This window comes from Hemitrygon akajei, chromosome 13 (genome assembly GCF_048418815.1).
Source record: "Hemitrygon akajei chromosome 13, sHemAka1.3, whole genome shotgun sequence".
Lineage (NCBI taxonomy): Eukaryota > Metazoa > Chordata > Chondrichthyes > Myliobatiformes > Dasyatidae > Hemitrygon > Hemitrygon akajei.
This window is the reverse complement of record NC_133136.1, coordinates 8,499,054-8,513,220: the sequence shown is the minus strand read 5'-3', so window position 1 is coordinate 8,513,220 and position 14,167 is coordinate 8,499,054. Positions and strand designations below refer to the sequence as shown.

Genomic DNA, 14,167 nt, shown 5'->3' with positions numbered 1-14,167 from the left:
CTCCATCTGCCACTTCTCAGCCCACTTCTGCATCCTATCAATGTCTCTCTGCAATCTTCGACAATCCTCTACACTATCTACAACACCACCAACCTTTGTGTCGTCTGCAAACTTGCCAACGCCCACACTTCTACCCCCACATCCAGGTTGTTAATAAAAATCACAAAAAGTAGAGATCCCAGAACAGATCCTTGTGTGGACACCACTAGTCACAACCCTCCAATCTGAATGTACTCCCTCCACCACGACCCTCTGCCTTCTGCAGGCAAGTCAATTCTGAATCTACCTGGCCAAACTTCCCTGGATCCCATGCCTTCTGACTTTCTGAATAAGCCTACTGTGTGGAACTTTGTCAAATGCCTTACTAAAATCCATGTAGATCACATCCACTGCACTACCCTCATCTATGTGCCTGGTCACCTCCTCAAAGAACTCTATCAGGCCTGTTAGACACGATCTGCCCTTCACAAAGCCATGCTGACTATCCCTGATCAGACCATGATTCTCTAAATGCCCATAGATCCTGTCTCTAAGAATCTTTTCCAACAGCTTTCCCACCACAGACGTAAGGCTCACTGGTCTATAATTCTTGCAGGCATTCACAGTAAATAAAAAGAAATATAATAAAGTCAGTGAAAAACTGCACAAAGCAAAGACAGACATCAATGTGTAAAAGATGACAAACTGTACAAATACAAGGGAAAAAACTAATAATAATAAATAATAAAAATATTAATTTAATTATTATTGGTTGGTAGGTGTAAGGGCGGCTATGGTTCCAGTGCAGGGTGATGGTAGTAGGCAGTTTAAATGGTTTTGCTTGGACTAGATGGACTAAAGGGCCTGTTTCTGTGCTGTACTTTTCTATGATTCTATGGCTCAAGAGCCTGATGGTTGAGGGGTAATAACTTACATATGAGGTATCAGTATGATGCTTTTATTACAGTCAACAGCATAGTGACTACTCATTCTCATCATTACTCATATATTCCAACACTGAGATCAGTTTTACTTGTATGTGTCCAGATACCAAGTGTAAATGGTCTTATTTCTGGACATCTAAAAAAAAATCAATTAATTTGAATCTCTTTACCAAATTCACTGTAGTTGCCAGAGTCTTGCTGAAAATGGAAAGCTGATCTATAATCTGTTGGCATTACTGACCAGCAGATGTTAAAGTGTCCATGAAAAGAGCTGTTGAAAACATGACACTTGCTGAACCAGAGGCACCTGTAATCATGTTGTATCTGAAAATAAAAAATAAAAGTTAAATAGACAAGACATAGAAAGCTATAGTGCTAATGAAGGATAGGCAAAAAGATCAATGTAATTGTGGGCTAAAAGGCCTGGTTTTGTAATGTATAACTTAGAACATGACAGTGCAGTACAGGCCCTTTGGCCCACAATGTTGTGTGACCAATTAATCTGATCACAGCTCGCTGTCTACTTTTCTACCATCCATGTGCCTGTCCAAGAGTTTCTTAAAGCCCCCAATGTATCTGCCAGTACCACCACCCCTGGCAGTGTATCCCATGTACCCAACACTCTCTGTGTATATAATTTTAAAAAACTACCACTGACAACCCCCCCCCCCCCCCCCAATACTTTCCTCTGGTTACCTTAAAATTATACCCTCTGGTATTAGCTATTTCCTTGCTAGGAAAAATATCTCAGGTTATGCACCCAATCTGTGGCTCTTCTCATGATGTACACCTCTATCGAGTCACCTCTCTTCCTCCTCTGCTCTAAAGAGAAAAGCCCTAGCTTGCTCAATCTATCCTCATAGGGCATCCCTCTAATCCAGGCAGCATCCAGCTAAGTCTTCATTTTCAGTCCCGCGGAAAGGTCTCGGCCCAAAATGTTGATTGTTTATTCATTTCCGTAGATGCTGCCTGTCCTGCTGAATTCCTCCAGCATTTTGTGTGTGTTGATTTGGATTTTCAGCATCAGCAGACTTCCTCATGTTTAAGATATCCTGGTAAATCTCCTGCACTCTAAAGCTTCCATGTCCTTCCTATAATTAGATGACCAGAAATGAACACGATGTTTAAAGTATGGTCTAACCAGTGTTTTAAGTAAGTTAGAGGAAGTTTTTTTTCTCTATTATGTGTCTCTAATAGTAAAATTAATAGTTGATTCAAAAGTGGAGTTTAATATGTCATGTTTTTACCTTGATTGCATTGTGTTCTATAACCTTAGAGGTGCAGCAGTTTATAATATATATTTGAAGCCTTTCATGAGCATAGATTAGCAATACTTAAAATTGAAAATGTTACATCTTTTTGTAATTTTGATATCTCATTACTTTCTTCTCATTTATAAGGAGAATTTCATTAACCAGCGGGTGGCGAATCTGTGGAATTCATTGCCACAGACGGCTGTGGAGGACAAGTCATTGCGTATATTTAAAGTGGAGTACTGTTTGTGTACTCTTTCATTGATGCTGCCAGGCCTGCTGAGTGCCTCCAGCATTTTGTATGTATTGCTTAGATTTCCAGCATCTGCAGATTTTCTCTTGTTTATTATTGGACATTTCAGCCCTCCTTCAGGACTGCAAAGGAAGGTGAAAGGTGCCAGAATGAAAAGGTGGCCCGGGTGGGGAAGGAGGGTAGCTGGAGGGGAAGCCAGGTGGATGAGGAAGGTCAAGGACTGGAGCTAAAGGAATCTGATAGGGAGGAGAGAGGACCCGGGGGAAGTAATAGGCCAGTGGGGAGAAGTAAAAGCTCAAAGAAGGGAATAGAGGGGAGGGGGGAAATTGTTACTGGAATGAGAAATCGATATTCATCTCATCACTTTGGAGGATACCAGGTGTTGATCTTCCATCCCAAGGGTGCTCTGCTCTTAGCACAAGAGGCCGTGGACTGACATGTCAGAACAAGAATGGGAATCAGAATTAAAATGCTTGGCCGCTGAGAAGTCTTGATTGTGGTGGATAGTGCAGAGGTACTTGACAAAACAGTCATAGAGAGGGCTTTTTGGCACACTGTCCTCCATAGATCAATGTATTGAGTCCAGGAGTTGTGATGTTATGTTGAAGTTGTGTAAGACAGTGGTGAGGCCTGATTTAGAGTACTGTGTGCAGTTCTAGTCACCTACTTACAGGAAAGGCATCCCTAAGATTGCAAGAGTGCAGAGAACTTTTGCAAGGATGTTGTTGGGACTAGAGGACCTGAGTTATAGGGGAAAGTTGAAGAGGTTAGGACTTTTTTCCCCTGGAGTGTAGGAGCATGAAGGGAGATTTGATGGAGGTGTAACAAATTATAACAAAACAGACAATACATTTTCTCTGTACACTTTCAGTCTTATTGACATTGCATAGGTGAATGGAGCTGCACACAATACTCCATATTAGGCCTCACCAACACTTTGTACAACTTACATTATTCTTGCTAAAACAATATGATTTTAAGAAAGACTAATTTAATTTGAAAAGGCTGAGGCTTTAAAGGCTAATTTTAGTAAACATTGTAACTGGACAGACAGCATTCATGCTAACAAAGTCCTTCCGTTTTATCCTAGGGAAACCTTCTTTATATAAAAAAAAATGATGAGTATTCATGCAATGTGCTTACCTTCCTATAATATGACCAGGTTTTGGTCCCTTGTGCAGAATATACTAATTTGCTTGCTGTGGACAAAGCTGAACAAAGGAATAGAGTTAGAATGCATAATATAAAAATTTCAGTTTTAAATCAACACCTCACGCTTGTCTGCATTAAATTCAATCTGCTTTTTATCAGCCTATTTATCCAGCTGATGCAGATCACTCGACAAGCCATGATAGCCTTCCTCGCTGTCCACTACACCCCCAATCTTGGTGTCATTCACAAATTTGCTGATCCAGTTAACCACATTATAATCCAGATCATTGATACAGGGTGACAAACAACAATGGACCCATCACTGACCCTTGTACTCCACTAGCCACAGGCCTCCAGTCAGAGAGGCAACCATCTACCACCACTCTCTGGCTTCTCCCACAAAGCCAGCATCTAATCCAATTTACAACCTCATCTCAAAGCCGAGCATCTGAATCTTCTTGACCAACCTCCAATGTAGAACATTCTCTAAATTCTCTATCTAGTTTCTGTGCAAATTGATAGAACATCAGCTCTACACTGAAGATCAAAGAGGTCAGCTGAGTGTCTGAAAATGTATGATAGCAGATTCATCTGAAGTCATACTGTACCCTCCAATTAATCATAGGTTCAGTGCTAAATAAGTGGTTGATTGGAGATATGTCTCTACCCAAGGAGGGGGAAGGCACTCTTGCCTTCCACCAGCCTGCAGGTCATCCTTGTGAAAGGTGTAGCACCTACTTAGTCCACACCCACCCCCAGATCAGGGTCACATGAAGTCATAGCAGCAGGTCCATACCAGCTCCTGAGCTTCACGTGTGGCTTAGCTATTAGGTCTGACAGAAACATTTCTACCGACAGGAGAAGGGGCAAATGCAGATTACTGGTCCCTTAAAACCTGTCGCTTCAGATAGATGGGGCTTGTCAGCTGCAGGAGAAGGAAAACTCTGATCTCAAACCTCTGCTGCCTTGTGGCTGCACCCACTCATGGGGAAGGCTTCGGGAGTAAACCCTGAGGGGAAAAATCCGGAGCTGGGGTCCCTAAGGCAGTTTTATGTTAAGTTGAAGGTGACTGGCAACTCTTGCTACTAAATTATATCAGTCTCTGCCATTCCTTTGAGTTCATCAGATGCGTGGAGAGGGGAAGCTTGCTACATGGGCAACAGCTTGCTCTCCGTATTGTATTGCCCTGGCTTGCGTAACTAGACAGCTAGGATGCAATATCCATGGTCATCTCTGACCAGTGGAGGCCTCAGCAGCAGCATATCACATCCTGGTTATGCAACCACTGACACCAAGCAGATAATCTCTGAAGGATATTGATAGTAGTTGGGGTCACCATTTTATAAAGGCACTGCTCAGAAAAAGGCTATGGCAAAAGAATTCTGTAGAAAAATTTGCCAAGAACATTCATGGTCATGAACAGATGGAAGACCATGATCACCCATGTCATAAAACATGGCACATAATGACGATGATGCTAAATAAGACCATAAGGCACAGGAGCAGAACTAGGCCATTCGGCCCCTTGAGTCTGCTCCACCATTCCATCATGGCGGATTTATTTTCCCTTTCTGCCTTATTCTCCTGCCTTCTCTCCATAACCTTTGACACCCTTACTAACCAAGAACCTGTCTTCACCTGTCAGATTCCCTCTTCCCCAGCCCTGTATCTCTTTCACCAATCAACTTCCCAGTTCTTTACTTCACCCCTCCTCACCCTCCTGGTTTCATCTGTCACCTTGTGTTTCTTCCTCCGCTCCCCCCTTGTCTTACTCTGATTTCTCATCTTTTTGTCTCTAGTCTTGATGAAGGGTCTTGGCCCAAAACGTTTCCATTGATGCTGTCTGGCCTGTTGAGTTCCTCCAGCATTTTGTGGGTTTAGCTTTATGTCTACCTATTACTACCTACCTGTGACACCACTTTTAAGGAATTATAGATCTATATACCCAAATCTCTTTATTCTACTGCCTTTCTCACTCACTGCCCTTGTGTTCAATGTGTAAGTCCTGTTCTGGCTTGTCCTTCGAAGTGCAGCACTTCACACTTATATGCATTAAATCCCGTCTGCCAATCTTCAGCCCATTTTTCCAGCTGGCCCAGATCCCACTGCAAGCTCTGATAGCCTGGAAAGCATTCTTCCTGGTGTTCCAGTTTCCTTCCATGTGTTAGTAGGTTAATTGGTGACATGGGTGTAATTGGGCAGTGCAGGCTGATTGAGCTGTAAGGACTGTGTCTCTAAATTTAAAAAAAAAATTAAACAAGGAAGACTTAGTCCTGAAATATGGTCCTAATTTGGACAGATTGAATTAATATTCGTAGGCAAAAAAATTCAAAATGTTCCTGATGGGCCAAAGGGCCTGGTTTTGATCTGTATGTTCAAGGTAATGTTCATTATCATCTGACTGTATGTACATACAACAAAATGAAACTATTTTTCTCCAGCCCATGGTGCTCCCACAAAAACTGGAGAGGGTTCAAAGGAGGTTCACGAAAAAGATTCCAGGTTGAATGGCTTGTCATTTGAAGAGCGTTTGATGGCTTTAGGTCTGTTTTCGCTGGAGTCCAGAAGAATGATGGTGACCAAATTGAAACCTATCAAATGGTGAAAGGCCTTGATAGAGTGGATTGGAGAGGGTGTTTCCTATGGTGGGGGGAGGTCTAAGATGACATGGCCTCATAATAGAGGGGTGTTCTTTTAGCATCGAAATGAGGAGGAGTAGTCAGAGAGTAGTAAATCTGTGGAATTCTTTGCCAAGGCAGCTGTGGAAAACAAGTCTATGTATATTTAAGGCAGAGGTTGGTAGCTTTTTAGTCAGGGCATGAAGGGATATGGGGAGGTGGGATATTGGGGCTGAGAGAAAAATTGGCCTGGTTCTGTTCCAGTAACATATCGTCTTATGGTCTAAAACATATCACACACAGCACATAAAATACTACCACAAATAAGTTAATAAAATATAATTCAAAGTGCATGTAGTGCGCAGTACAGGTGAGCAGTGCAGTAAATAGCTCGCTGTTCTAGTAACGAGACCTTGGTGGTGGTAGAGTATTCATTAGTTTGACAGCCTGAGGGAAGAAGTTGTTACCCAATCTGGCATTTCTTTCCTGATGTTCTTGTACTTCCTTCCTGACAGTAGTGGGTCAAAGAGATTGTGGGATGGGTGGTAGGGATTCTCAACAATGCTTTGGGTCCTACATCTACAACACTCCTGTTAAAAGTCACAAATGTGGGGGGGGGGGGGGGGGGGGCTGAGACCCCGATGGTCATCTTGGTGGGTGTTTAGTATCCTTTGTGGGGTCTTGCTGGTTACAGCTTCCTGATCACACAATGATACAGCCAGACAGGATACTCTTGATGGTGCTCCTGTAGAAAGTTGGGGTGGAGAACCTTGTACACATCAATCTCCTTAGAAAGTATAGATGCTGCAGTGCCTTTTTAACTAGTCACTGGCAGCCAACCAGAAAAGGATCCTTTTATTCCCACTCACTGACTCCTACCAATCAGCCAAAGCTCTAACCATGTTACTAACTTTCCTGTAATACCATGGGCTTTTAACTTGGTAAGTAGCCTCCTGTGTGGCACCTTTATTTATTGAGTGATATAGGACAGAACAGGCCCTCCCAACCCAATGAGCTGCACGACACAGTAGCCACCTATTTTAACCCTAATCTAATCACAGACCAGTTTACAATGACTAATTAACCTACTAACCAGTGCATTATTGGACTGTGGGAGGAAATTGGAACATTTGGAGGAAACCCACATGTTCATGGGAAGGAACAAACAAACATGAGGATGCCAGAACTGAACTCTGAAATCCAGTGCACCAAACTGTAATAGCATTGTGCTAACTACTATGCTACTCTGGTAACCCAAATGAAAGTTGAGCAATGAAAAACCATTTGCTGAAGATAGACTTTCAATGTAATAAATTTGTAATTCTGTAAACTGGTTCTGCAAGAAGATCCCAGTTATACCAGATGAAGGGGGTGTATTAATACCAGATAAGGCAGGACTAACATGCTGTTTTCAAAGATTAAATTATTTCTGTTCAGTTGTATTTATTCAGCTATTCAGTGTAACTGAGGTTAATGGTGTGTATCAGGATGCTTAGTGACATTGCGAAAATCTCTCATTTCTTGCTTATGTAATTGAATCTATTATGTAAGTTGCATAAAGTGCAGGAGGAAGATATTTAACTGACCTTGTTCTTTTTTTTTGAAAGAACCGTTTGAATAGACTGTGTGTTCCTTCCCTGTTAGTGTGCAATTTTGTTCACATATTTTCTGTTTTTATCAATGTTTTTATCAAATAGATCAAATTACAGCTCAGGGCATTGGAGTTTGGAGTTCAATTCTGGCTTCTGTAAAAAAGAAAGTTTGTATGTTCTTCCTACATGCGAGTGGGTTTCCTTTAGGTGTGCTGGTTACCTCACAATTGTAAATTGTTCCATGATTAGGCTAGGGATTAAGTCAGTAGATCAACACGTACAAACACAGCATCTGCAGTGTACTTTGTGTTTACAAGTCAGTAGATCAATGGGCACAGCGACTCGTTGGGCCGGAAGGGCCTCTTCTCGCTGAAACACCAAATAAAATAATATAAAACAAATTGGCTCCCATTACACTTCTTCAAGCAGCACATTGCAAATCATAACCTATGGACTCACTTCTCTACAACTCATGTTCTCAATATTGGTTATTATTTCTTTATTATTATTTGTTTTTTTATCTTGTAATTGTACAGTCATTGTGTGTAGATTTTAATTGATTCTATTGTGTTTCATTGCATCGACTGAGAATGCCCACAAGAAAATGAATCTTGGGGTTGTATATGGTGACATATCCATACTTTGATAATAAAAAGAACAGAGAAGTACAATTGAATAAATGAAAAATTACACAGAAACTAGTTAATTGAGTACATGGATGTAATTGGACTAGAAAGGCATGCTACTGTGCTGTACCTCTTAAAAATAAATATCTCAATTATATTTTTAATCTGAATTGCTATTTTTTTTCTATCTTTGCAGGTAATAACATTCCATTCGCACTCAAAAACCTCAAGCCTGTTTAATTCAAGGCTATGTGCAAGCACATAGGATTGAAAGATATTAGTGCAACTTGGGCCAGACGTTAAAAGCACCAATGTACTACTTGGATCTTTTTATTATATTTTTAAAAGGGTGGAAATGGACAGAGGAGTAAGGTTTATGTAACCACTTCATCGTTGACTTCACTGAATTATGCAGACAATTACAGCCCCGACCTCTTTCACTTCAGCCATCATGTTGGACAGGGAGGAAACCTCTCGTTTTTGTACATTGGATTCGGGAAGGATTATGCCTGGACCTCAATTTCTTACAGTATTTTGAAGCCTTCTACAAACCATGAATGACTAAAGAATCCGGTTCTAATTTTTATATACAGGAATTGATACTTTGATTTCAATTGTGGGCCAACTGAAGCAGAGTAAGCAGAATGAGTCACTTGTAATGAAGAAACATTGGAGCTTGAATACACTTGCACCATTCACTTTCTGAATTACATTTCTTCTTTCATCCCCTCCCTGGCCTCATAAAGTTAAACCCCTCAAACATCAGTACTAACTTGCCCACCCGTCAACCCCGTACCTATCCCAAAACTTCCAACCACTACCATTATTAGGTAGCTAACTAATATTAGAGACTCATGGATGACCTGATTAACAGCATAACTTAGGACCAGTAAACCTTCGGTGAGGACTTACTGTTAATTTCATGAAAACTAGGGTGGAAAACATGCAGTGTTATAAGGCTGAATTCAATGTGATACTTTTCTCGGGCTTCAGATTCTATTTAATAATTGAATATGTGATACATATATTTTTAAAATTAGGTCCTTTTCTTTGGTTAATAATATCTTTGTAAAAGCAATTGAATTCTGTGACACTGTGCAATGAAAGATGCTCTTCTAGATACTAGAAATATTTTTGTGCTGTATATAAGTAATTTGTCCATTTATCATGTGGCCTAGGATTTGATGACCTATGGCTTTATTACTGAGTAAAGCAAAAAATTATATATATATTTAAAAAAATATATAATTATTTACTGAAAGCACCTGTACAATCTATTATGACAAAATAAAGGACTTGGTTTACATTTGGGAACTGGCTTGCATTGTCTGTTATTAATTGTACACTGTTATTTCTTGATTGATGAACTTGCATATATTCTCTTTTTTTTACACAGAATGGTCGCTCTCATGAAGCATAATTCGCTCTTGGAACAGATTTCCTCCAGGTGTATCTACTGAGTGCAATGTCTACCCAGTGTTTAGATGTAATCTTGAATTTCTTCAGGCTGATTTTGATGTTAGGTGAAATATTACAGCAGTGGCCAATGCAAGCGGACAGAGTCCATGAACCTACCAGCTACCTCAGGGTTAACACATTTTATCGTTTGATCTATTCCCATTTACTTCTTCAAAGAGATAATTTGTCACCAACAATTGGAGAGTTTTCCCTTTGTGTTCAGTTAATGCTATAAATATCAACATCAAAGTGGTTTTGGAATGAGTCTGTGTACAGAAAAATCATTTCCTTGTGATTAAGGAGAGGATGAAATGTTATGTTAATAATTATCCCACAGTCTGATGAAAGGCTGGAGGTGGGGGAAGAACGCTTTTAAAACACACACAGGGCTCTTGGATCTCACTGAAATTTCAGGTAACAGCAAACAATGTCTTAATGCACCCAACCACAAAATGAAGCTGATCCCTGCACTGTAACTGGGCACTCTTGATAAACAAGATAGCCTCATTAAAACCTCGATCAGGGGTTCCTAACCTGAGCTGCACGGACCACTCGGTTAATGGTAAGGGTCCATGACACAAAAAAAGGTTGGAAACCCCTGGCCTAGAGAGAATAGAAGTGGAGAGGATATTTTCTCTAGTGGGGGAGTCTAGGACCAGAAGACTGTATTGTAGGAAAAGACTGTGGGACTTGAGAGGTTAATGGGTTGCTATAAGTTCCCACTCAGCAGGTGGTATTTGGTGGGGTAGTGGGTTGTTAATGTAGCAGGATGGATGGCGTCGGGACAGGAAATGCAACAATGCAATCGGTCCCAGCTCGTCAACCGTAACGCGTCCTAAATTGTCCTGTGGTAACTGTACCGTGTAGGCATGTAGGGGCACTGTACAGGACGTCATCATGTTAAGATATTTATTGCTCTCATTGTTCCAAGGGGATATAGAAAGGGGCCAGGGGCTGTGAGGTGAGAGGCAGAGGAGAGAGAGAAGACAAGCAGGTAGACAGAGAGAGGACGACATGCAGTCCGTGGAGAAGGACAACAACTAGCAAGACCAGAAGGAACCCCAGGTGGGGACGAAACATCCCAGGTGAAGACCGCGTTCGCTGGCGTGGGTGCTTCATCACACCTGTTCCTGGCCCCGTATGAGTCGTGTGGGAGTGGGATTAACCACACGTTGATAAGTATTGCTTGTATCGGGAAAAGGGCAGTTGCACAGCGTGCGCGTTGATAAGTGTTGCCTGTATCGGGAAAAGGGCAGTTGCACAGCCGTGGGTAGTTAAGCTAAGCCGCTTTCCGCAATGAAGTGTCATTTATGCTAATATTTTACCTTACTAATAAACAAGTGTAATCCTGTGATCTGGTGTACAGTCTCATTCTTGTTGCGGATACATTTTCTCTGATACCACGGTCCTGCTTGGTCGGATAACTTTCCGTCCATAACAATTGGCGCTGCGAGCAGGGTATCAGGATGAATTTGTTCCGCCGCAAGAAGGAGGCCACTCCCGAACAGTTCCTTATTCCCGGCTGGACGGATAATTCGGCCGGGTTCGGGATGCTGGCAAATACATTGTCTCAGTTGGGCTCTCCTCTCAGTTGGGAGGATCGCCTGCTACCACGGGAAACCCCTATCGGGGAAAGAGTGGCACGGTTATTGCGAGAGCTGAATTTTCCGAAGCAAGAGGGGTCCCTGACGGATGCTTTTTGGCTGCTGGCCACAGCCCTGAGGCATCAATCAGGAGTATTATCTGCTAAGAAGAAGGAATTGGGTGAATTAAGGGAGGAAGTTGAAGCCATGCAACAGAGGTGTGCTATGATGGGCGAAGTAGTGCGCACCAGTCAGAATCGGGCTTCTGAGCTGGAGGAAACGGGGGTCAAATTGGCATGTAGGGCCCTCCAATTGAAACACCAGTTGTATAAGCAAAAGGGATCTATGTCCCCGGATCCCGCCCGAGTAAGGGCAATGTTAGCACAAGGGGATGACATTGATACCTGGGATGGTGATATCTGGTATGATGATGACGACCGATATCCGGACCAACCATCTTACCCACCGTTCCCGGGCCCTGGCCCGGGAGAGGATACCGCCCAAGCCCAAGCCCGGCCGGCAATGGTCACCACGTATACTTATCCTACCCCCCAGGATGAGGCGGAGGGAAACGATTTTGATTCTGACTATGCTCAGGCCGAGGGCGATGCGCGGGTAAGACCGGGAGAGGCCCTAAACGCGGGTCGGAGGCAGGTACAATATAAGGATTACACCATGAAGGAATTGTCCGGGATGGGCCAGAGGTTCCGGCAGAAACCATCGGAACCTTTGGCGGCTTGGTTATTACGGATATGGGAAGAAGGAGGGGGGCATATCTATCTAACCCCGGAGGAGTTGGTAGGTATGGGGACGTTAGCCACAAACCCTCGCCTTAATCAAGAGTTGCGGGGTCGGAGCGTCGACACTGATTATTTGTTCTATACTGTTACTGCTGCCGCCTATAGAGTCTTCCCTTCCGCTGTGGATTGGGACCATAAAGTTGCGGATTGGGAGACGGGGGAGGAAGGAGCACAGGTGCTGCGGCAGCAAGCCCTGGCGGCTGCCCTATATGCCCATCGGCTGGGCCAGTGGGCCCATGGGGGAGGGCCAGAGGATGAACTCTTCACCGCCGGTATGCAGACCCGCCTGGTCCGCTCAGCGGCTCCCGCATTACGGGGAGTTGTATTATCAATAACGGGACCCTTGATCGGGAGCCCTATCGCCCGTGTTATAGGGGCCATGCAGACATTGTCTGAAATAGCCACCCCCCGTAGCCGGGCTCGGCCCGTGTCTACGGATCGGCAGAAGAAAGAGCGACCGCCAGGACCGAGTAGGCGAGAACTGTTCCTCTCACTGTTGCAGGCAGGTGTCCGTAAGGAAGAAATAGATGGTAAGCCCACCTCTGTCCTGCATGCATTGTATAAGACCAAAGTGAAGGGAAAGGTGGAGGGAGGACAGGGTCTGAAGAGTAATGATGTGAGCAAGTTGTCCCCTTCCCTTTATCCCAGCTTGGACGATGTGCAACAGCTGGTGCGCAAAACACTGCAGGAGGAGGCGGTTAAATGGAAGGCACCAGTGCCATGTAAAGAATAGGAGGTTGGCGGGGTCGCCCTGGTGTATCGCATCACCACAGAGTGGACAAAGGGTGACTCCAGGCCTTACATACCTGTAATAGCCCACTGGGGAAAGGGGAATGACCAGCGCCATCTAGCCTTGGTTGATACTGGGGCTGAACATACGGTAATACCGGGCAATCCAGACAAGTGGAAAGGACCACCGTACCACATTGAGGGTATGGGAGGAGCTCTGACGCGGGCCCGAGAGATTTCGGTCCGCCTCACTATTGGCAATCATACCCCGGTGGTGCGGCGGGTACTGGTGGCTCCCACGGAAGAATGTATACTAGGTATGAACATCTTAAGAGGGTTACAGTTACAAACCACAAGGGGCGCGTTCACTTTTGGGATAAGGGCTACTAGAGTAATTGTGGGAAAGGCGAGGTGGGAACCGGTCCACATTCCCGCTCCTCTTTCTCCGGTCAGCGTTCCCCAATACCGCATACCAGGGGGGCATGATGCCATAACCGAGACGGTACAGGCTTTGGTCCAGGAAGGCATTGTGCGACCAGCCACTTCCCCGTTTAATAGCCCAATATGGCCAGTACAGAAGCCAGACGGCTCGTGGCGAATGACGGTCGATTACCGCCGGCTGAATAGAGCGGCTCCCCCATTGGCGGCGGCCGTTCCGGACATAGTAACTATTATTGAAAATATCGCCGCGCAGGAGAACGGGAGTTGGTATGCTGTGATTGACCTGGCCAATGCCTTCTTTAGTATTCCTATTAGCCCCGAATCGCAGGATCAATTTGCCTTCACTTGGAAGGGGCGACAGTATACATTTACCCGACTACCTCAGGGTTATCTCCACTCTCCCACCGTATGCCATGGATTGATAGCCCGAGACCTGGCAGAATTCACCACCATACCTAGTATTATTATTCACCATTATATTGATGACATTATGATTCAGGGCTGTGATATGGACACAGTACAAGAGGCCCTGGAATCCCTAACCGCATACCTCACACAACGGGGCTGGGCGGTTAACCCCGCTAAAGTCCAGGGACCAAGTCAGTCAGTAGTGTTCCTGGGCATTCAGTGGCATGCGGGAGAGCAAGTCATTCCGGAAAAAGTGCGGCAGAAAATAATTAATATTGCCACCCCCTCTAACAAGACGGACACGCAACGATTCCTCGGGTTGCTAGGTTAC

The 14,167-nt window shown here is 43.9% G+C and overlaps 1 protein-coding gene across 4 annotated transcripts in view; it reads left to right on the top strand.

Annotated features, from left to right (window-relative positions):
- Positions 1–14,167, top strand: part of LOC140737623 (methyl-CpG-binding domain protein 3-like) — a 131,326-nt gene that overhangs the window by 115,599 nt on the left and 1,560 nt on the right. For 2 of the 4 annotated variants that reach the window (XM_073064092.1, XM_073064091.1), the window contains exon 7: positions 8,614–9,731. Coding sequence is in view for 3 of the 4 variants with exons in the window: in XM_073064091.1 (XP_072920192.1) it covers positions 8,614–8,617 (4 nt within the window). In the remaining variant the exon portion in view is untranslated. The other 2 variants (XM_073064090.1, XM_073064093.1) reach the window with 2 other exon arrangements.